Source organism: Scyliorhinus canicula, chromosome 13 (assembly GCF_902713615.1).
Source record: "Scyliorhinus canicula chromosome 13, sScyCan1.1, whole genome shotgun sequence".
Taxonomy (NCBI): domain Eukaryota; kingdom Metazoa; phylum Chordata; class Chondrichthyes; order Carcharhiniformes; family Scyliorhinidae; genus Scyliorhinus; species Scyliorhinus canicula.
This window is the reverse complement of record NC_052158.1, coordinates 34,958,140-34,982,284: the sequence shown is the minus strand read 5'-3', so window position 1 is coordinate 34,982,284 and position 24,145 is coordinate 34,958,140. Positions and strand designations below refer to the sequence as shown.

At 51.3% G+C, this 24,145-nt stretch overlaps 1 protein-coding gene across 1 annotated transcript; it reads left to right on the top strand.

The window, feature by feature from the left end:
• Positions 1-5,104: 5,104 nt before the first annotated feature.
• On the top strand, positions 5,105-17,423 carry LOC119976230 (zinc-binding protein A33-like). The gene is made up of 6 exons (XM_038816576.1): positions 5,105-5,594; positions 7,047-7,142; positions 7,271-7,504; positions 8,830-8,852; positions 8,955-9,070; positions 14,285-17,423. The coding sequence occupies exons 1-6, from the start codon at positions 5,169-5,171 to the stop codon at positions 15,667-15,669; spliced, it is 2,280 nt and encodes a 759-aa protein (XP_038672504.1). The 5' UTR covers positions 5,105-5,168; the 3' UTR covers positions 15,670-17,423.
• Positions 17,424-24,145: the final 6,722 nt, after the last annotated feature.

Sequence of the window (24,145 nt, the reverse complement as noted above, 5' to 3'; positions counted from 1 at the left end):
AGTGAGGGTACGTGAAGTGAGGGTGTGTGAAGCGAGGGTACGTGAAGTGAGGGTGTGTGAAGCGAGGGTGTGTGAAGCGAGGGTGTGTGAAACGAGGGTGTGTGTTAAGTGAGGGTGTGTGAAACAAGGGTGTGTGTGAAGCGAGGGTGTGTGAAGTGAGGGTGTGTTAAGTGAGGGTGTGTGTGAAGTGAGGGTATGTGAAGCGAGGGTGTATGAAGTGAGGGTGTGTGAAGTGAGGGTGTTTGAAGTGAGGGTGTGTGAAGTGAGGGTGTGTGAAGTGAGGGTGTGTGAAGCGAGGGTACGTGAAGTGAGGGTATGTGAAGCGAGGGTGTGTGAAACGAGGGTGTGTGTTAAGTGAGGGTGTGTGTGAAGTGAGGGTACGTGAAGCGAGGGTGTGTGAAGTGAGGGTGTGTGAAGCGAGGGTGTGTGAAGCGAGGGTGTGTAAAACGAGGGTGTGTGTTAAGTGAGGGTGTGTGTTAAGTGAGGGTGTGTGTGAAGTGAGGGTGTGTGTGAAGTGAGGGTGTGTGAAGTGAGGGTGTGTGTGAAGTGAGGGTGTGTGAAGTGAGGGTGTGTGTGAAGTGAGGGTGTGTGTGAAGTGAGGGTGTGTGAAGTGAGGGTGTGTGAAGCGGGGGCGCGTGAATCGAGGGTGCGTGATGATCGCGCACGGCATTGACTGACAGCCGTTTGCTTCCTCTGCGTCCAACAAGTAACATTTCTTTTTTTTAACCATTTGAAGTATATGAAGTTCTAACAAAGAACAATGCAGCACAGGAACAGGCCCTTCAGCCCTCCAACCCTGTACCGACCATGGTATCTTCCTAAACTAAAACCATCTGCACTTACCGAGTCCGCATCCTTCCATTCCCATCCTATTCATATATTTGTCTAGATGCCCCTTAATTACCACTATCGTACCAGCTTCCACCACCTCCCCAGGCAGTGCGTTCCATATATATACCACCCTCTGTGTAAACAACTTGCCTCGTACATCTGTTTTAAATTTTTCCCCACAAACTTTAAACCTATGTCCTCTAGTACTTGACTCTCCCACCCTAGGAAAGAGCATCTGACTATCCATTCTGTTCATGCCACTTATAATCTTGTAGACCTGTATCAGGTCGCCTCTCAACCTCCGTTGTTCCAGTGAGGACAGACCCAGTTTATCTGACCTCTCCTCATAGCTAATGCCCTCCAGACCAGGCAACATCTTTGTCAACTGCTTCTGTTCCCTACATAAAGCATCCACATCCTTCAGGTAGTGTGGCGACCAGAATTGTACACAATATTCCAAAAGAGGCCTAACTAAGGTCCTGTACAGTTGCAACATGACTTGCCAATTTTTATATTCAATGCCCCGACCGACGATAGTCAGCATGCTGTATGCCTTCTTGACCACCTTATCCACATGCTTTGCCACTTTCTGTGATCGGTGGACATACACGCCTAGATCTCTTTCCCTGTCAGTACTTGCAAGAATTCTACCATTTATTGTGTAATCCCTACATGCATTGGACCTTCCAAAGTGCATTACCTCACACTTATCCGGATTAAACTCCACCTGCCAATTCTCTGCCCAAGACTCCAACCAGTTTATATTCTGTTGTATCCTCTGACAATCCTCTTCACTATCCACAACTCCAACAATTTTTGTGTTGCCTGCGAACTTTCTAATCAGACCAGCTACATTTTCTTCCAAATCATTTATATACACCACGCTAAACAAAGGCCCCAGAACTGATCCCTGTGAAATGCCGCCAGTCAACCCTCCATTCAGAAAACCACCCTTCTACTGCTACCCTCTGTCTTCTGTGCCCAAGCCAGTTCTGATCCAACTTGCCAGCTCTCCTCTGATCCCATGTGACTTCAGCTTTTGAACCAGTCTACCATGAGGTATCTTGTCAAAGGCTTTACTGAAGTCCATGTATACAACATCTACTGCCTTTCCCTCATCTATCGTCTTTGTCACTTCCTCGAAAAACTCAATTAAATTAGTGAGGCACGACCTCCCCTTCACAAAACCATGCTGTCCATCACTAATAAGTCCATTTGTTTCCAAATGTGAGTAAATCCTATCTCTAAGAAACTTTTACAATAATTTCTCTACTGCTGATGTAAGACTCAACGGCCTATCATTTCCTGGACTATCCCTGATGCCCTTCTTAAACAATGGAACAACATTGGCTACTCTCCAGTCCTCTGGAACTTCACCTGTAGCTAATGAGGATACACAGATTTCTGACAAGGCCCCAGCAATTTCCTCCCTTGCCTCTCACAGTATTTTTGGGTAGATCCCATCAGGCCCTCGGGATGTATCTACTTTAATAGATGAGTGTCCAACACCTCCTTTAATAATATCAACATGACTCAGAATATCTTCACACTCTATACTCCTCATCCATCAAGTCGTCCTCTTTGGTGAATACTGAGGCAAAGTATTCATCTAGTATCTCTCACATTTCCTCTGGTTCCATACATAGATTCCCTCCAATATCCCTGAATGGACCGACCCTTTCTCTGGCTACCCTCCTGCTCTTTATATATGTATAAAGCGCCTTAGGATTTTCCTTAATGCTGTTTGCCAATGACATTTCATGACCCCTTTTAGCCTGCCTAACTCCTACCTTAAGTTCCTTCCTACTTGTTTTGTATTCTTCAAGGGCTTCATCTATCCTAAGCCGTTTGGACATTACGAATGCTTCCTTTTTCATTTTGATATGGTTCATAATATCCTCATTATCCAGGGTTCCCCATACTTGCCACCCGTATCTTTCATCCTCACAGGTACATGCCGGTCCTGAATTCTAATCAACTGACATTTGAAAGCCTCCCACAAGCCGGATGTTGATTTTCCCACAAAAAGCCTCGCCCAGTCAACACACTGCAGATCCTGCCTAATGCGTTGTAATTAGCATTCCCCCAGTCTAACACCTGCACCTGAGGACCACTCTTGTCCTTTCCTATCAGCAGCTTAAAACTTACAGAATTATGATCACAGTTCACGAAATCACCTCCTACTGAAACTTTGATCACCTGTCCAAGCTCATTTCCCAGTGTTAGAGGGAAAATATTCACACAAAGGCCTGCGTATAAGTAAAAAAGCAGTTTGTTATGTCAGAATTCTGGGAGGGAAGGTCTCAGACTCCGCAGCCTTTGACAGCACCTTCTCTCACTTGAGCTAAAGCTCACACAGGTTAATATACAGATTCAAGGGGTGGGATTAGTTGTTTCCTCATTTATGTACAATCAATCAACTGTATTCCCGTCACACTTATTACATGCAGTCAATCAATTTTCTTAGCTTCCCAATTATCACAAGTGGGTGTTGTCTTACCCGCCCCTAACTTCATACAGAAGTCATTCAAAACTAACATAATGATGTGTCCTGTGTACAGCTGTAGATCTTGAGCTTTATCAAGGATACATTGCGTGTCTTGTCCTGTGAAGCTGTTATCAGCGGCTGTTGGGATACTCCCTATACATACCCACAGTTGGTTTTCATGAGCCAGTTTACAGGGAATGTGACTTGTTCAGCCATTTTGTGTCTTTAATATCACAAATTAGCTAACAGCCATTTTATGTCTTTTCTGATATTAACAGCATTGTGTATACACTATCTATTTCTACAAATTGCCTCTTCTAAACAGGCGTCTAAGCCAATGAGTACCTTTTATTTCATCAGAACTATTCAAAAGTAACATAGGAGCACAAATGTAGTTACAGGGCCACCTATAATTTATATCATAGTCCAGTATCACAAAATGCCCTCCAACACCAGCACCAGGTCTAATAGGCTGGTTTAGCTCAGGAGGCTGGTTTAGCTCACAAGGCTAAATCGCTGGCTTTTAAAGCAGACCAAGCAGGCCAGCAGCACGGTTCGATTCCCGTACCAGCCTCCCCGGACAGGCGCCGGAATGTGGCGACTAGGGGCTTTTCATAGTAACTTCATTGAAGCCTACTCGTGACAATAAGCGATTTTCATTTTTCATTTTCATAATATAACCCCTTCCCGAGTTGGGCTATTTACATATTCTTTCAAGCTGTAAATACTACATCGCTGATTAAGCATTTTCTACAACCCATTATGAAATATTTGGATATATCTCAATCTGACTCGTGGGGGGGTTCACGGTTCGTGAACATGCCCGGTTTTAATCTTGCAGGCACCGAGACCAATGAGAGCCACTCACTGGCCTGGGTTGCTCTTAATCATAGAATTTACAGTGCAGAAGGAGGCCATTTGGCCCATCAAGTCTGCACCAGCTCTTGGAAAGGACACCCTACCCAAGGTCAACACTTCCACCCTATCCCCATAACCCAAGAAACCCCACCCAATACTAAGGGCAATTTTGGACACTGAGGGCAATTTAGCATGGCCAATCCACCTAACCTGCACATCTTTGGACTGTGGGAGGAAACCGGAGCACCCGGAGGAAACCCACACACACACACGGGGAGAACGTGCAGAATCCACACAGACAGTAACCCAACCCGGAATTGAACCTGGGACCCTAGAGCTGTGAAGCAATTGTGCTAGCCACAATGCTACCGTGCTGCCCCTTAAGTGCTGGGGTGGCACAGCGGTCAGCACCGTTGCCTCGCAGTGCCAGGGACCCGGGTTCAATTCCAGCCATTGGGCATTTCTTTTCAGTATCCAGCAGGCTGAGGGGTTATTGGGATATGGCTTGGGTGGGGTGCTGTTTCAGAGGGGCAGGGTGCAGGCTGGATGGGCCGCATGGCCTCCTCTTACACTGGAGGGATTCTATGCTTCTGAGCCCAGCGCTGCTTCACTGAGCCACACCTGAAAGAGACAGTAAATGTTTGTGAGTGTGTGGCTCCTGAACAGTGACCTCTGAACTGATATTTACTCAGTTGCCAGACAGGAAGGAACCTGGGGGGGGGGGGGGAGGTGGTGAATCAACTTTCTTGATCCGTTGAGGCGGGACGGAAGAGAAACCAGTCGAGGACCTGCGAAGCTAAATGTTGTTGATATTTCTGCTGCCTCCCAATAATTCCTGCCCTTTGTCTGCCAATTCTCAGGGTGTTACTGGAATGTGTTAAATGCATATATATATATAGAAGTAAAGATATATAATTAGAGAGAGGGATAGAAAGAAAGAGGTGTGTGTGTCTGAGCTGGAGTGAAAGTGAAAGGAGAGAAAGTGTCCGAGATGGCAGCCAGCGAAAAGGCTGTGAGTCTCAGTGAGAATCTGCTGTGCCCCATCTGCCTGCAGCTCCTCGTCGATGCCAGCACGCTGGAGTGCGGGCACAGCTACTGCCAGCCCTGCATCAACCAGTTCTGGGACAAGCAGCAGCCCCGGGTGTCCTGCCCGGAGTGCCGGGCCGAATTCCCCGACAGGAGGACCAAGGCGGTCCACGCTCTGAGAAACGCGGTGGAGCAGGTCCGGGAGAGCCAGGCTCCCGGGGGCGAGGAGGAGGAGGAGGAGGAGGGGGGTCGCTGCTGCCCTCGGCACGGAGCCCAGTACAGCCACTACTGCCAGAGCGAGCAGGCACTCCTGTGTGCCCTGTGCCAGGAGGGAGGGCAGTACCAACAGCACCTGGTCAGCACCATAGCTGCCTCTGTCACACTTCACAAGGTGAGGGCTGCAGGGCAACATGAGTGCAATGATTAACTGTGTTTCGATTCTGTCCAGTGTGTGTGTTTCTGGTGCACAGATATGAACGTTCATTCCATACATATTCTGTATATCTGAGTGTGACACCGTCAATCTGTATTTGTTCTGTGCAGATCCCTATATGTGACATATTTGTTTATTGTGCACATTTTGTCCCTATGTGGTACAGTATCTGTATTATGTACATACCTGTGTGTGTGATACAGTAGAGTGTATAGATGTCTGAAGGAGTTCTGTGTATATTGAAAGGGAGAATACAGTATCTGTACATGTGGGACTGTGTGACACAGTATATGTTCTGTGTATATTCAGAGAGGGAATACAGTATCTGCATTGTGTACATGCGGGTCTGTATGACACAGTATCTGTTCTGTGTATATTGAGGGGGAGAATACAGTATGTGGTGGTATGACTCGGGGTATTACGGTACCTGGGTGTGTGAGCTGCTATTGGTGTAGAAGGCTCACTGCCCATTGGCCCAAGCGTTGTCTTCTCATTGGTCGAGAGGAAGGTAGCTCCGCCTACAAGGTGGAGTATAAGAACCCGTGTTTCCCAGCAGCCAGGTCATTTCTGTACTCCTGCTGCTGGGCACACTTCTTGTAGATTAAACACTGATTCGGACTACTCCTTCGTTTCTGTGTTCATTGATCGTGCATCAATCTATATTGTATACATGTGGGACTGTGTGACACAGGATCTGTTCTGTGTACATTCAGCGGGAGAACACAATATCTATTGTATCCATATGGGACTGTGAGACACAGGGTCTGTTCTGTGTATATTCAGAGGGGGAATATAGTATCTATATTGTATACATGTGGGACTGTGTGATACTGTACTTCAAACCCCTTGCATTAAAAGTCAATATGTGGAAGGGGTTGAGCATAGGTAATAATAATAATCTTTATTATTGTCACAAGTAGACTTACATTAACACTGCAATGAAGTTACTGTGAAAAGCCCCTGGTTGCCACATTCCGGCACCTGTTCGGGTACACACAGGGAGAATTCAGAATGTCCAATTCACCTAACAGCACGTCTTTCGGGGCTTGTGGGAGGAAACCGGAGCACCCGGAGGAAACCCACACAGACACGGGGGGGAACGTGCAGACTCTGCACAGACAGTGACCCAAGCTGGGAATCGAACCTGGGACCCTGGAGCTGCAAAGCAACAGTGCTAACCACTGTGCTATTGTTAGAGGAAGGTATCCCACAATCCTTCTTAACCAAGGAGCTAAAAGCAGAATATTACTAACCACTGTGCTACCGAACAGAGAACTGGGAAGTGTAAGCTGCACAGCCCTCAGTCGGTCATAAGTGATGGTGGTGTTTTGGGAGGTCAGTGCCCCTCTCAGTCTGTACCCCCCTCCCCCCCCACTTGGTTTTATTTGATGGTGTCCTGTCTGATTGCAGGACGCACTGAAAGAATCCTTGGAGAAGCTGAACGAGGAGGAGACAACGCTCATCGAGGTCCGACATGAACAAAAACGCAACATCACAGCGGTGCAAGTAGGTCCAGCAGGGGTTTTCTCTTGTCACTGGGTGACTCATTTTCCTGTCCATCACCCCTGCCCGCCCCCCGCCGCCCCAGTGATGGCGGCCCCCCTTGTAAACGCTGGGTTTTCTCTCCCTTGCAGGAGGCATTTCTGACTGACTTGAGGCACGTCAAGCAGTGCTTCGCTGAAATAGGCCAGCTCATCGAGAGAAAGGAGCAGAGCTTGGTGGAGAAACTGGAGGGAAATGTGGAAACTGACATGAAAAGGATGGAAACGAGACTGGGGGAGATCCAGGAAGGACTGACGTCTGTCGGTGTGGAAATCGTAAAGAGAAAAGAACAGTTGGCGGAACAAGATGACATACAGTTCCTGCAGGTAATGGAATGGGATTGCAGACTTTCTGCAGACATAATCTTATATTCCTGTCGGTGTAGAAATGCTGGGAACGGCCGGGCGGTACGGTGGCACAGTGGTTAGAGCTGTCGGCCTCACGGCACCAGGAATCTAGGTTCGATTCGGGCCTCGGATGGCTGTCTGTGTGGAGTTTGCGCTTTCCCCCCGTGTCTGCGTGGGCTTCCTCCGGGTGCTCCGGTTCCCTCCCCACAGCCCAAAGATGTGCAAGTTAGGTGGATTGGTCATGATCAATGCACGGGGTTACGGGGATAGAGCAGGGTAGGTGGGGGTTGGGGGGGGGGGGCGGTGTCAGACATGATGAGCCAAATTACCTTCTGCATGTTAGGGATTCTATGGACCCGTCGAGAGGTTATGCCTCCCGTTCTGGAGTCTAAGTTTGGTGGCAGGAGTGGACATGGGAAGCGGTGGGTCGGAGGGGATAGCTCTCCGATTCTCACAGTGATGGGAGGGAGGGAGGGCGGAACCAGTCAGAAAGTGCTGTTACTTCACAGGGTCGAACCCAGTTGCCATATTTAAAGGGCACCTGGACAGCCAGCACTATGTCCCTTCCACCTTTGCCCCTCCACCCTTCCCCAAATGCGGACGAGCCTTCCTCCCTTTATTGGTCATCCTCCCCCCAACACGTGCTGCCGCCGCCCGGTCTCAAGTGCAGGCTGCCATTTACAGAGGCACCACTTCCTCCCATGGAGAACAATGCGGCGGCAAACTCACCATTAATGGTGGGGGGGAATCTACCTCACCATGTGCGCAGCTGGGAACATGAACTTTCAAATTTCTCGTTGGTGGTCAATGTAATTTTGGAAGGGAGGGGGGTGGGCTTAATCCCGACAAGGTGGCCCTTTTAACGCTTGACATGCCACGGCCATGCAAAATGGCTTCCCAGCATCTTTCGCCGGATAAGCTCCAGCCGCCATTAACCCACCTTCGAAGTCCCAGATGACAGAATTCCTAAAGTACATCCCACCGTCAGCAAACTGACATTTGGCCGCACGCCACATTAGGTTTCCCTGCCAAGCTCCCAGCTTCTGACAGGCCCGGAAGGTTCCGCCCAGTGCTCCAGACAGGTGTGTGTGTGCGCATGCATGGGCGTGTGTCAACCTGACAGACTGATGTGTGTGTGTGCGTGTGGCAAGTATATGATTAAAAACTCAAGATTAACCGCTTGTCAAAGTATAATTCTCAACTACCTATTTAAGCAGTCTAGCAGACGAACTGTGTAATATGTTTAGGCAGGGCAAAATATTCAGCGTCAATTAAAATAATTTTCTTTCTTTTTTTTCATGAAGGGATTGAACCTTCTAAAGCAGAGGTATGTGTTTTAATTCATGGAAAGAAAAGAAACACCCAAAGAGATTAATTATTGCGTTTGATGTTTCATCCCAGAGATGTTGACAAATTTTCATGTACACAGGACTCCAGGAGACTTTAAGGCACTGAAGGATATATCTGACGATCCCCCCTTGGAGGTGTTGAAAGGTCCTGTGCAGTACAGCGTGTGGAAGGAATTAAGGGCTCTCATCAAACCAGGTGAGTTATTTGAAATTCTTTTTTTTAAAATATTTTTATTAAGGTTTTGAAGAACTTTTCATAATAAAACAGTAGTAACCTTAATAACAAAACAAACTAGAGTGAACATTAACATAGTGCAAAAAGAGAATATACAATAACAATTAAATAGACATTACCCCCATGCGACCCAGTCGTCCCACACCATCCCAATGAAGCACTCACCCCCTCCCCACCCCCCCCCCCATGGATTGCTGCTGCTGCTGACATTTTAATTTTCCCTGAGAAAGTAGACGAACGGCTGCCACCTCCGGGAGAACCCTAGCATAGACCCTCTTAAAGCAAACTTTATTTTCTCGAGGCTGAGAAACCCAGCCATGTCGGAAACCAAGTCTCTACACTCGGGGGGGCTTGGGGTCCCTCCACATTAATAAAATCCGTCTCCGGGCTACGCAAAGGCCAAGACGTTGGCCTCTTTCGCCCCCTGGACTCCCGGGTCTTCTGACACTCCAAAGATCGCTATCTCTGGACTCGGCACCACCCGTGTGTTAAGCACCTTGGACATTGCCCTCGCGAACCCTTGCCAGAAGTCTATGAGCTCCGGGCGAGCCCAAAACATGTGGACATGGTTTGCTGGGCTGCCCTTGCACCTCATACAACTGTCTTCTACCCCAAAAGACTTGCTCATTCTCGCTGCCCGGTGCACCACCTTAAATTGAATTAGACTGAGCCTGGCACATGATGAGGAGGAATTAACCCTGCCCAGGACCTCTGCCCACAGACCCGCTTCCAACTCCTCACCTAGCTCCTCCTCCCACTTGCCCTTGAGCTCCTCCACCGGGGTTTCCTCCGCCTCCTGTGGTTGCTGGTAGATATGCGATACCCTCCCCTCCCCCACCCAGGTGCCGGTGACCACCCTGTCCTGTATCCTCAGTGGTGGCAGCGTCGGAAAGGCCGCTAGCTGTTTTTTCAGGAAGGCTCGTACTTGCAGATATTTAAAAACGTTTCCTGGCGGCAGATTAAATTTGCCCTCTAGCATCTTCAAACTGGGAAAGCTTCCGTCTATGAACAGATCCCCCATCCTTCTGATGTCTGCCCTCTGCCAGCTCTGGAACCCACTATCCATCTTAACCGGGACAAACCTGTGATTGTTGCATATCGGGGTCCAGACCGACTCCCTCCACCCTCTTGTACCTCCTCTACTGTCCCCAGATCCGCAGTGTCGCCACCACCACCGGACCTGCGGAGTAGTGGGTCAGCGAGAACAGCAAAGGAGCTGTTATCAAAGCTCCCAGCCTAGTACCTTTGCAAGACGCCGCCTCCAGCTGCTCCCACGTAGTTGTGAAAGTTCGGCAGCGCCAACCACCCCCCCTACGACTGCGCTCCAACAGCGATGTCCTTACTCGCGGGGTCTTATTCGCCCACACAAAGCCCGTAATGATCCTACTCACCCGCTTAAAAAAGGCCTGAAGGATGAAAATGGGGAGGCACTAAAAGACAAACAAAAATCTGGGGAGGACAGTCATTTTCACGGTCTGCACCCTCTCTGCCAGTGACAGAGGGAGCATATCCCATCTTTTAAAGTCCCCTTCCATTTGGTCCACCAACTAGGTCAGGTTGAGCCTGTGCAGGGCATCCCATTTCCTGGCCACCTGTATACCCAGGTAACGAAAACTTTTCTCTACCATCCTGAGCGGCAGCTGTTTCAGTCTCTTCTCCTGGCCCTTGGCCTGGATCACAAACAACTCGCTCTTTCCCATGTTCAGTTTGTACCCTGAAAAACTACCAAAATCCCTCAGGATTCGCAGAACCTTCTCCATCCCCTCCACCGGGTCCGAAATGAACAGGAGCAAATCATCCGCGTACAGCGAGACCCGATGTTCCCCCCCCCCCCCCCCCCCCCCCCCCACCCCCGGACCAGTCCCCGCCAGTTCCTCAAGGCTCTCAGTGCCATAGCTAGTGGTTCTATTTCTAGGGAGCAGCACTTCTAACGGAGAGAGGGGACACCCCTGACTCATTCCCCAGTGAAGCATGAAGTACCCCGACCTCAGCCTGTTTGTACATACACTTGCTACAGGCGCCTGGTACAGCAATTTCACCCAGCCAATAAAGCCCTCACCAAACCCGAACCTCCCCAGCGTTTCCCAGAGGTACTCACACTCCACCTGGTCAAAGGCTTTCTCTGCGTCCATCAGTGTTACCACCTCTGCCTCCCCTCCCTCTGAGGGCATCATAATATTCAAAAGTCTCCGGACATTGGCATTGAATTGTCTGCCTTTCGCAAACCCAGTCTGGTCTTCCTCTATCACCCCTGGGACACAATCCTCAATTCTTGTGGCCAGAATCTTAGCTAGCAATTTGGCATCCACGTTTAAAAGGGAAATCGGCCTGTATGACCCGCAATGTTCCGGGTCCTTCCCTCGTTTAAGAATGAGTGAGATCAAAGCCTGTGACATTGTTGGGGAGAGGGTTCCTTTCTCTCTAGCCTCATTGAAGGTCCTCATCAGGAGTGGGCTCAATATTTCCGAAAATTTCTTATAGAATTCTACCTGGTAACCGTCCGGCCCCAGGGCTTTACCCGATTGCATGCCCTCTATACCCTTCACAATCTCCTCCAATTCAATCGGGGCCCCCGCCCCTCCACCAGGTCCACTTCCACCTTTGGAAACCTCAACTGGTCCAAAGATTGCCTCATCAACTGGTCCAAAGATTGCCTTATCAACTGGTCCAAAGATTGCCTTGAGTTATTTGAAATTTTGACAAAAATGTGGAAGTCTCCACAGTCTCAGGTAAGGGGGTTGATCATTTAGGACTGAGATAAGGAGACCCTCAAAGGGCTTGTCCTGTGAAGAATGGTTGAGCAGGTTGCACCTATACCCATGCGAAGAATAAGAGGTGATCTTATTGGGGCTCAATAGGGTGGATACCGGGAGAATTTATTAATTTTTATTTGTTCATAAGATGTGGGGCTCACTGACTGGGCCACCACTCAGTGTCCATCCCTGAGGGCATTTAAGAGTCAACCACATTGCTGTGGGTCTGTAGGCCAGCCCGGGTAACAGGGTTCTTTCCCTAGTGGACATTAGAACCATAGAATTTCTACAGTGAGAAGGAGGCTGCTTGGTACATCAAGTCTGCGCCGACCCCCTGAAAGAGCACCCCACCTAGGCTCACTCCCCTGACTTATCCCTGTAACCCTTCCTGACCTGCACATCTTTGGACTGTGGGAGGAAACTGGAGCACCAGGAGGTTCTATAAATGGAATAGTGTCAGATAGGCTTCAGATGGTTTCACGGGTCGGCGCAACATCGAGGGCCGAAGGGCCCGTACGGCGCTGTAATGTTCTATGTTCTATGAAACCCACGCAGACACGGGGAGAATGTGCAAACGCCACACAGACAGGAACCTGAGGTCAGAATTGAACCTGGGTCCTTGGCACTGTAAGGCATCAGTGGGTCTTTACGACAATTGACAATGGTTTCAGGGCGGCATGGTGGCACAGTGGTTAGCACAGCTGCCTCACGAGTTGAGGACCCGACTTCGATCCCCGCTCCGGGTCACTGTCCGTGTGGAGTTTGCACCTTCTCCCATGTCTGCCTGGGTCTCACCCCCAACAACCCAAAGATGCCCAGGGTTGGTAGATTGGCCACGCTAGTTGGAAACATTTTAAAAAACACATGACGATGCTTTCACGGTTGTCATTAGACTTTTAATTCCAGATTTTTATTCAATTCAAATTTCACCATCTGCTGTGGTGGGATTCGCACCTGGGTCCAAGAGCATCACCCTGAATGAAGGCAATGCAAGAGTTAATGAAATGTATACAGACATCCACTAGAGGGAGCTAGTCCCATAAGTATATAAGGGAAGGGGCTAAGCCTTGTGGGTCAGATGATGATGATGAAGAAGATAGTGAGGCATGAGAGAGAGCAGTTGTGTGCTTGAGAGTTCTGCAGTTAGAGATAGCATAGTTCAATATAGAAACCTTCTACTCCAGGAATGTGAACGAATTATAGTAAGTAGTGTAAATAAAATTCATAGATTTGTTCATTCACAAAGCTTGTTGTTCTTTGTTCAACACAACGCATCCAAGCCATCCTGTTAATGCAAAACAGGGAACAACACACTGGGGGCTCTGGATTATTAGTCCAGCGACAATAACACTACACCATTGCCCTCCCCTTTCCACTTGTAAGGGAAACCGGAACTAGGGGACGTGGTTTAAGAATAAGAGGTCTCCATTTTAAGGCTGGGCTGAGGAGAATTATTTTTCCCGAGAGGGGTTTTGTCTGTAAAAGTCTCTTGTCTAGGGAGCAATGTGTCACTGAATATATTCAATGTAGAGTTAGGAAAGTAGACAGGAAATAAGTGTCCCTCGGTTCCAAAGAGTTGTGAATCTTTGAAATCCTTACCCTAAAGGCTTGTCGACGCTCCATCGTTGAGTACATTTGTAAAAATGTTATTCACGGGATGTGGGTGTCGCTGGCTGGATCCAGCATTTGTTGCCCATCCCTAATTGCCCTTGAACTGAGTGGATTGCTAAGGCCATTGCAGAGAGGGGCAGTTAAAAGTCAACTATATTTCTGGAGTTACATGTAGGCCAGGCCAGGTCAGGCCGGCAGATTTCCTTCCCGAAAAGACATTACAGGGGACTGGTTGGACCACAACAAAATATATACTGGCATTGGAGGCGGTCCAGGGAAGGTTCACTCGGCTGATCCCGGGTATGATGGGATTTTCTTATGCGGCGAGGTTGAATCAGTTAGGCCTGTACTCATTGGAGTTTAGAATAATGAGAGGCAACCTGATTGGGACATATAGGATTCTCAGGAGGGTTGACAGGATACGTGCTGAGTATTTTCCCCCTTGTGGGAGAGTCGAGGACCAAAGGGCACAATCTCAGAGTAGGATGTCGCCCACGTAAGACTGGGATGAGGAGGATTTTCCTCTCTCGGAGGTTAGTGAACCTGTGGTGTACCGCAGAGAGCTGTGGAGGCTGCGTCATTAAGTATGTTCAAGGCTGAGATAGACAGATTTTTAATCAGTGAGGGAATCAAGGATTATGGGGATAAGGGGAAAGTGGAGTTGAGGATTATATCAGATCAGCCATGATCTCATTGAATGGTAGAGCAGATCTGACGAGCTGAGGTGTTGACTCCCTGCTCTTATTGCTTGCGTTCTGAGGTATCCGCAAATCCTTGCATCTAACTTACCCTCAATCTGTTTCTGTTACAGGACCGGCCTCGCTGACCCTGGACCCCGTCACAGCCAGTCCCTGGCTCGTTCTGTCCGAGGACCTGACCAGCGTGGCGCAGGGGAATCAGAAACGGCCCTTACCCGACGACCCGCAGAGATTTGACGTCTGCCCCTGCGTCCTCGCCTCGGTGGCATTCACGTCAGGGAGGCACTACTGGGAGGTGAATGTGGGCCGCAAGAGCAGCTGGACCCTGGGCGTGGCCGGGGAGTCAGTCAGCAGGAAAGGGGAAATCCTCCTGACGCCTCCCAATGGGTACTGGGTTATGGGGCTGAGGAACGGGAGTAAGTACACGGCCTTCACGTTGACAATGAGCAATCTCCAATTAGATGTCAAGCCCCGGGTGATTGGCGTCTACCTGGACTGTGAGGGAGGGCAAGTGTCCTTTTACAATGCCGATGCCATGTCCCACCTCCACACTTTCAGAGGCACCTTCACCCAGAAACTCTACCCTTTCTTCAGTCCAGGACTGAACCAGGGGGGCAGGAATGCCGAGCCTCTTCAGCTGTGTCACTCGACCGTCTCAAACCCCATCACCGAGGAGGAGGAGGAGGAGGAGCAAATAAGCCCATGCTTGGCTTGTGAGAGGGAGGACGCGACAAGCTCTGTCCCCCTGGCGAGTGCCAACAGCTTCCATTGGGACTGGAGCATGTGGAAAAGAGCCTGGCTCTGCTTCGGTGTATTGGTCTTGCTGGGCGTCGCCTCGCCGGGGAGTGCTAATTTCGCCGAGATGTACCTGGTGTGCTGTGGCATGCTGGGGTCTGCCGGCTGGCTTTGGGCTTTGCTGGGCAAGCGGAGCCTGGCGGGTGTTTCCTGGCTGTCCAGCGGCCTTCTGGGCTACGCCGGCTTGAGCTGCCTGCTGCTGGCTTATGCCCGGCTGCTGGGTGCCTGCTTGCTGGGGCTGAGCCTGGTCGGGCTGCTCCTGGCCTCGAGCGGTCGCCCGTGGCCGTTCTGGGTGGTGCCCAACCTGGGGGCCCTCGCCGGGCTGGTCTGGCTGTCGGATTACGAGGTCTGGGTCTGGTGGGTCTGCTGCGGCCTCCTGGCACACGCTGGTCTCTGCCTGTCCCTGCTGGGCTACGCCAACGTGGCCGAGGTCTGCTGGTGGTGTGGCGGAGTCAAGGGCTACGTTGGATTGTGTCTTCTCCTGCTGAGCTTTCACCAGCTGGCTGGTGTCTGCTGGGTCGGGCTGGGCCTGATGGGACTCTGCTTGTCCTTGATGGGCCATCTGGGTAACCGGTCAATCATGGCTGGCCTGCTGGGCTACAGTGGCGTGTGGTGTGCCTTGGTGGGTGATGCTGAGCTTTCCGCCGTCACGCTGGGCGTCGCTGGTTTGTCGTGGTCCTGCTGGTCCTATTACGCCTGCTAGGTTGAGTCTGTAAACTCACCCACCCCTCTCCACCCCCCCCCATTCGCCGTTGAATTTGACATTTTGTGATAAGCCCATTGGCCTAAAGAGTTTCCTAGCTTCTGCCCACTGGCGCTGAAACAAAAGATGACAGACACGAGTCGGGGGGGGCTGCCTTTTACCCCGACTTCCACGCAGACTTAAAAACCCACGGCGCGCAAAGTCAGTCTTGGCCCTGCCCTGGGATTGAAACAACCAAATGGTGGCATTCTTCCGCGTCTTGCGCCCATCCTAGGAGAGATGCCAAACTGGGCACCGAACCTGCGCCCATGTACATTCCCAACGTCCTGTGGGTGGGCAGCGATCGTTTAAGCAGCTTACAAGCTTTCAGCTCATTCGTTCGTGTAACTGAGCCTGTGCATCAGAGGAACAGTTAACTGACAAAATTGTTCACAATGTAGTCTTGCGGCAACGCTTGGGGATCCTGCCTCACCTTTTCCGTATTTACGGGAGTATTTAATGACACACTCTCTCACTATTCCTTCTGCGGCCAAAGTCACAGTGGCACAGTAAGGCAATTATTCGGCCAGACGAGTCCTCGGAGTGGAGGGAGGGAAAGAAAACAAGAGGGGAAGAGAGCGAGGGAGGCCTAAATTTCCAGGCCTGAATTGGAGTTGGGGATGGGGGATACCTGCGCCCGTTTAGTGAAGGGGACGAAGCAGGCTGACAGAGTCCGGCAGGTGACGAGATGCCTCGTTGAGAAGGGCAGATGACAGCTGTGACGCAGCAGTGGAGCTCACTGGATCTCTAACCACATAGCTATGGCTTCCCAAAGGCGCTTTGAGCAATTGCTGGCACCCAACGCAGTTTTGAAGGACAGTCGTGAAGAGCAACCCAAACAGGAAGTGATTCCACTTGCCCGAATGTCCAAGTAGTTTGAATCTATCGACTCATAATTCTTTAGCACGGGGCAGCAGGGTGGTGCAGTGGTTAGCACTGCTGCCTCACAGTGCCGAGGTCCCAGTTTCAATCCCGGCCCTGGGTCACTGTCCGTGTGGAGTTTGCAGGTTCTCCCCATGTTTGCGTGGGTTCCGTCCCCACAACCCAAAGATGTGCAGGGTAGGTGGATTGGCCACGCTAAATTGCCCCTTAATTGGAAAAAATGAATTGGGTACTCTAAATTTATTTTAAAAAGAATTGCAGGGCGCAGTATCTCAGAGGGTTGCATGACTGCAGGAGGCTATGAGATAAAGGGGCCGAGGCCATGGTGGGATTGGGAAACGGCGGGTGAGAGTTTTACGGTTTTGGGGCGGAAGGTGGAATTCAAAGGGACCGCGGCGGGCAGGTCGTGCGAGATAAGCAGTCAGCCTGCTGAAGGGGCTGCTTCAGGTGGGGGTGGGCAGACCAGAGAGAGAGAGTGGCCAGGATTATCCAATCATGAGTCCTACACAATTGTGCTCTAAAATGAAGCGGGAGACCGGAGCTGAGACCGGTTGAGTCTGTGCAGGAGGCAGCCACGCATCAAGGCCGGGCTGTCAAATCAAGCCTTTGTAGGCCGTATCTTCACCTGGTCAGCTCCAATTCGAGCTCGCTCCTCTCCAAGTGGCAAAGCTTAAACAGCGGTCATTTAAAAACAAAAATCAAAGAAAATGCATTTTCATTCTTCTGTTAACTTTGACCTCAAATGGAATGTGCTAGTTTGTACATATCACTTCATTGGTTGCTTGCCCCCATATGTTACTGCGAACTATACTAATAAAATCTTAACGAACGAGAATGGGAAGATTTATTTAGAAACAGAATGCATTCAACTTTCAAGAGCGCTGAAGTAAAATTCAAAGGAAATGTTAGAAAGGCACAATAAAAAACAGATGTACAAATGAAAGAGCAAAATGCCCCTGTTGTTAACTGCCTCAAAGGGTGAGGGGGAGAAGGCAATAACAGGAGGAAGTAAATTCTCCATCTCGCTCTCGCTCAGGACATCCTGAAGGACCCACCTTCACCCTTCCCTTGGTCAGACCTGGGGACCACCGCGCCTCAGTCTCTGCACTTCCACCCAGCTGTGTGCTGGAGGAATGGAGCTCCAATGGGCCCTAGTACTGAGCCTTGCCAAAGCTTGCTGCTGTCTGCACTTGGAGCATGAGAAATGGCTGCCTGGTTCAGAGTGGTGCCACCTTGAGTGGATTTCCACGACCCACTGAGGAGAATGGCTGGGAGGGGGCTCTGCTGCTCTGTTTAGGATCCAGAGGGTGTTCCCTTCCAAACCAAAGCAGCAGTTTGTGGGATTGTGGAAATCCGCAGCAGAGATGGCAGGCCTACCCTAGCCGTGTTTAGTCCGCCAGCCCCCTGATTTTGCTCCATAACCCCAATGGTCCTCTTTCCCAACTGCCTGGCCAAGTCCCTCCTGAAATTATTTCTGACATCACCCCAACAATACGTTTTCAGAGCTTCGAAAACTGGACTGGACCAGCCATATAAATTCTGTGGCTACCAAGCAAGTCAGAGGCTGGGAATCCTGCGACGAGTAACTCACCTGAAGCCCTGAAGCCTGTCCACCATCTACCAGAACAAGTCAGGTGTGTGATGGAATACTCCCCACTTACCTGGATGAGTACAGCTCCAATACTCAGGAAGCTCGACACCATCCAGGACAAAGCAGCGCGTGTGATTGCTACCCCTTCCACAAATATTCACTCCCTCCACCACCGGCGCACAGTGGCAGCCGTGTGTACCATCTTCAAGGGCAATTAGGGATTGGCAACAAATGCTTGTCTCGCCAACGAAGCCCACATCCTGTCAACGAGTTAAGAACTCCAGATCCTAACAAATCTCAGTGCGAAAAAAATTCTCTCTTCTAGATTTCAGATCTATCACCTCTGATACTCTCCAGAGTGAATAGTTGCAGGTCAAAACATCTCAGCATCTTGAAATCCTCTATTAGGTCACCTTTTAACCTCTGTTCCAAGGATAAGAGTCTGAACTTTTCCATGCCCTGTTCATAGATGAAGTCCCTCATCTCTGGTAACATCCGTGTGATCCGTCTGCGGAACCTTTCTAAGGCCTTTACATCGTTCGTGAAGCCCAGAGTTGTCCATTAACCTTCAGCTAAGGCCTAATCAGTGATTTATACAGTTAGCGCATGTTCCCTTTGCTTTCATATGCTATTCCTCTATTCATAAACCCAAAGAGCCCAATACACTATTGTAACCAGGTTGTCAACTTCCATACGAATAATGGAGGCCACTCAGCCCCTCAAGCCTGCTCCACCATTCAATAAGATCATAGCTGATCTGATTGTAACCTCAACCCACATTCCTGCCGACCCCTGATAACCTTTCACATCCTTCTATCTGGCTTTACCTTAAAAACATTCAAAGATTCTGCTTCCACAGTCTTTTAGGGAAAAGAGTTCCAGAGACTGACGACTCTGAGAGAAAGAAATTCTCATCACCATCTTAATTGGACGACCCCTTATTTTTAACCTTTGACCACCAATTCTAGATTCTCCCACATGAGGAAACATCCTTTCCAACTTGACCCTGAAAGACCCCTTTCCTCCTTTGGACACAGGGTCTCTCTGCCCATTTACTCGTTTTCAAATTGTCCTATTTATTGGACAGGTACCGGACCCCCTCTCTGGGAAGATCCGGACCAGATGTGCACCCGATATATGGGGCTGGAATCATAGAATTTACAGTGTAGAAGGACGCCATTCGGCCCATTGAGTCTGCGCCGGCCCTTGGAAAGCACCCTACCTAAGCCCACACCTCTACTCTATCCCTGTAACCCAGTGAACCTACCCAATCTTTTTTGGACACTAAGGGCAATTTATCATGGCCAATCCACCTAACCTGCACATCTTTGGACTGTGGGAGGAAACCGGAGCACCCGGAGGAAGCCCACGCAGACACTGGGAGAACGTGCAGACTCCGCACAGACAGTGACCCAGCGGGGAATGAAACCTGGGACCCTGAAGCTGTGGAGCACCTGTGCTAACCACTGTGCTGCCCGGATTCTCCGCCGGCGGGATTCTTCGTTTTGCCGGCAGCCCGGGGGTTTCCCGACGGTGTGGGGCTGCCCCACGATGGGTAACCCCATTGACCAGCCGGCGAAATGGAGCATCCGGCCGGCATGCTGAACCACAAATCTGGCGGGGCGGAGAATCCAGCCCGTGGTCCTTGCTCAGCATTTGCACAAAATTTGAAAAAAAGGACAAAGCAATACTTTGGGGTTTCATGCAATTCCTGAATCGCCATATCCTGTATGAATAAGGATGATTTCTTACTCCCACACATTAAACAGTGCCGTACAAACGGCAGTGGAGCAGTCCGCGTGACCCGGATATGATGAACAGCAATACCTGATGGGGATTGTCACTTCCGGGGGTGGGTAGCTGGTTGTCGGCTCCTCCCCTGTTTTGGGGGGGGGGGGGGGGGGGGGGGGGTTGGTTAAGGGGAGGGGGGGGGTTGGTTAAGGGGAGGGGGGGTTGGTTAAGGGGAGGGGGGGTTGGTTAAGGGAGGGGGGGGTTGGTTAAGGGGAGGGGGGGGTTGGTTAAGGGGAGGGGGGGGGGTTGGTTAAGGGGAAGGGGGGCTGGTTAAGGGGAGGGGGGGTTGGTTAAGGGGAGGGGGGGGTTGGTTAAGGGGAGGGGGGGTTGGTTAAGGGGAGGGGGGGGTTGGTTAAGGGGAGGGGGGGGTTGGTTAAGGGGAGGGGGGGGTTGGTTTAAGGGGAGGGGGGGGGTTGGTTAAGGGGAGGGGGGGGTTGGTTAAGGGGGGGGGTTGGTTAAGGGGAGGGGGGGGTTGGTTAAGGGGAGGGGGGGGTTGGTTAAGGGGAGGGGGGGGTTGGTTAAGGGGAGGGGGGGGTTGGTTAAGGGGAGGGGGGGGTTGGTTAAGGGGAGGGGGGGTTGGTTAAGGGGGGGGGGGGGTTGGTTAAGGGGAGGGGGGGGGGTTGGTTAAGGGGAGGGGGGGGTTGGTTAAGGGGAGGGGGGGGGTGGTTAAGGGGAGGGGGGGTTGGTTAAGGGGAGGGGGGGTTGGTTAAGGGGAGGGGGGGTTGGTTAAGGGGAGGGGGGGTTGGTTAAGGGGAGGGGGGGGTTGGTTAAGGGGGGGGGGGGTGGTTAAGGGGAGGGGGGGGTTGGTTAAGGGGAGGGGGGTTGGTTAAGGGGAGGGGGGGGTTGGTTAAGGGGAGGGGGGGTGGTTTAAGGGGAGGGGGGGGGTTGGTTAAGGGGAAGGGGGGGTGGTTAAGGGGACGGGGGGGTTGGTTAAGGGGAGGGGGGGTTGGTTAAGGGGAGGGGGGGGTTGGTTAAGGGGAGGGGGGGGTTGGTTAAGGGGAGGGGGTGGGTTGGTTAAGGGGGGGGTTGGTTAAGGGGGGGTTGGTTAAGGGGGGGGGTTGGTTAAGGGGGGGGTTGGTTAAGGGGGGGGGTTGGTTAAGGGGGGGGGGTTGGTAAGGGGGGGGGTTGGTTAAGGGGGGGGGGGTTGGTTAAGGGGGGGGGTTGGTTAAGGGGGGGTTGGTTAGGGGGGGGGGTTGGTTAAGGGGGGGGGGGGGGTTGGTTAAAGGGTCGGGTCCCGGTCCACTGCCTTTCCGTGTCATGCCTCCCCGAAGAAATGCCTCTCTTCCCATTCTCAACCTAAACCTCCCGGGACGAGCACTGCCCACCTGAGGTTCACTTCCTTGGAACAGAATGCTGCCCGTAATGGAATCACATCATTGTTCAGTTCTGGAGAATATTTGGGGCCCTGACCTTAAATATAAGAACCCACGCAAAAATAAAGATTTAGCGGGCACCGTGCATCGAACTGCAGAACACACCGGGAAACGGCACAGCAGCCGGTGAGGTAATAGCTTCAGCTGATTGGGCTGAGAGTGTAGCCCTCGTGGCTACCCAACCATGTCTCAATCCATCTCACCATTCTGACCTCCTGAAGTCACCATTATTCAACCAAGCTTTGTGTCACCTGCAAACATTATGATTCAGGGTGACCAACTATGATCGTGGAAAAGTGAGGGGTGGGGGGGAGCGACCATCAAGCATTTATTATGAGAGGAATTGAACATGGTAAGGCTGTTACGCTTCAGTTATACAGGGCATTGGTGAGACCGCATCCCGAATACTGTGTGCAGTTTTGGTCTCCTTATTTAAGAATGATGTAAATGGGTTGAAGGCGGTTCAGAGGAGATTTACGAGATTGATACCTGGAATGAGCAGGTTGCCTTATGAGGAAAGTTTGGACAGACTGGGTTTGTTTCCACTGGAGTTTAGAAAAGTGAAGGGGTGACTTGACTGAAGTATGTAAGATCCTGAACGGTCTCGATAAGGTGGACATGGAAAGGATGTCACCTCTTGTGGGTGAGTCTGAACTAAGTACTGTTTTAAAGTGAGGGAGTCGCTCTTTGAGGTGAGGGGAATGTTTTTCTCTCAGAGGGTTGTGTGGGTTTGGAACTCTGCCGCAGAAGGCAGTGGAGGCGGGGTCACTGACTATTCTTAAGGCAGATAGATTCTTATTGGGCAAGTGAATCAAAGGTTATCGGGGGGAGATGGGAAATGTGGAATTTGAAACACAAACAGCTCGGCCATGATCTTATTGAATGGAGTGGAGGCTCGAGAGGACGAATGGCTTACTTCTGCTCCTATTTCATATGTTTGTATAAATTCCAGGGGGGGGGGGGGCTGTGGTGAATCACTGTGTGCACCTGTATTAGGAGATGTGAGGTAGGACGTGCACTACAGGTTCGCCGGTAGCCCCTGCCGGTTAGCTCCGCCCATAAGGAGTCGTATAAATATGCGTGTCCTCCTTCTGAGCAGCCATTTCGCCAGCTGCAGCAGGAGGCCACGCATCTGACTGTAATAAAGCCACAGTTGTACCAATCTGATCTTTGTGCAATTGATCTTGCATCAATTTATTACAGTCAGATTTTCTAAGACATGGATATCAGAATCAAACCAGATCGCCTGCAGCTGGATCCGCACTCGCCTGATGCCAGAAAGGACTTCAATTACTGGCTAGCTTGTTTTGAAGCCTACATCAACGCTGCGACCCCCGCGCCGACAGAAGCTCAGAAGATTCAAGTTTTATACTCCAGGTTGAGCTCCAGAGTGTTCCCGTTGATCCAGGATGCCCTGAGTTACGTGGAAGCAATGGCACTCATAAAAGAGAACTATGCGCAGAAATCAAACACAATCTTCGCCAGGCACGTACTCGCCACTCGCTCTCAACTACCTGGTGAGTCAATCGAAGACTTCTGGCAGGCCCTAATCTCACTCATACGGGACTGTGACTGTCAGGCCGTTACGGCCACCAAACAATCTAATCTCCTGATGCGCGACGCGTTCGTAACTGGGATTGCGTTGGACTCCATCCGACAACGACTACTGGAAGGGGCCACGCTCGACCTTGCGGAGACCAAAATCTTAGCGCTCTCCATGACGGTCGCATCTCGTAACTTTCAGGCCTACCCCGCTCGCCCTCAGCCCACCCATCCTACCCCTCCTGGACCCCGCAAATGACCCCCCCCCCCAGCTGGGGCTCTTCGTAGTCAATACACCTGCGCCGCCCGCCAATCCACACACCCTGGGGGTCCCCGCTGCTACTCCTGCAGGCAGCAGAAGCACCCCCGCTAACGCTGCCCAGTCTGCGCCGCTGCTTGCAAGTCTTGTGGTAAAAAGGGCCACTTTGCAGCTGCGTGTCAGGCCCGTGCAGTAGCCACTATCGTGCCCGCAATCGCCCCCACCCCCTGCCGAACGCACAATGGGCGCCGCCATCTTCTCCTCCCGGGGCCACGTGCGGCCAGTGGGCGCCGCCATCTTGTCCCGCCCCCGCAATGTGCGCCCCATGGACGCTGCCATTTTGTTCCTCACAGGACCTCTGGACACCGCCATCTTGTCTTCTCCAACTACACATCACGATCTGGGTCCATCCGACACCTCTGACGACCACTCGCAGCTCGCCTCGATGACGCTGGACCAATCCTGTCCACACAATCTGGCCACCGCTTCCACAACGGTGAAACTCGACGGCCACGTGACCTCTTGCCTGCTGGACTCCGGGAGCATCGAAAGCTTCATACACCCGGATACGGTAAGGCGCTGCTCCCTCGCGGTCCACCCCGCCAATCAAAGGATCTCCCTGGCCACCGGATCCCACTCTGTCCCCATCCGAGGGTTCTGCATGGTCACTCTTACAGTCCAGGGCGTAGAATTCACCGACTTCCGCCTCTCCATCCTTCCTAACCTCTGCGCTGCACTATTGCTGGGCCTGGATTTTCAGTGCAATCTCCAGAGCCTCACCCTCAAATTCGGCAGGCCCCTACCTCCACTCGTTTGCGGCCTCGCGACCCTCAAGGTTGACCCACCCTCCCTCTTTGCCAATCTAACCCCGGATTGCAAACCCGTTGCCACCAGGAGCAGGCGGTACAGCGCACAGTATAAGGCTTTCATCAGGTCCGAAGTCCAGCGGCTGCATCGGGAAGGTATTATCGAGGCCAGCAACAGCCCTTGGAGAGCCCA

What these genes read in the sequence shown, in the direction of transcription:
- LOC119976230 (XM_038816576.1), top strand. Translation starts at nt 5,169, where the DNA reads ATGGCAGCCAGCGAAAAGGCTGTGAGTCTCAGTGAGAATCTGCTGTGC. An exon ending in CCTCTGTCACACTTCACAAG is followed by an intron (nt 5,595 to 7,046) that starts GTGAGGGCTGCA and finishes GTCTGATTGCAG; the next exon opens with GACGCACTGAAAGAATCCTT. An exon ending in TTGAACCTTCTAAAGCAGAG is followed by an intron (nt 8,853 to 8,954) that starts GTATGTGTTTTA and finishes TCATGTACACAG; the next exon opens with GACTCCAGGAGACTTTAAGG.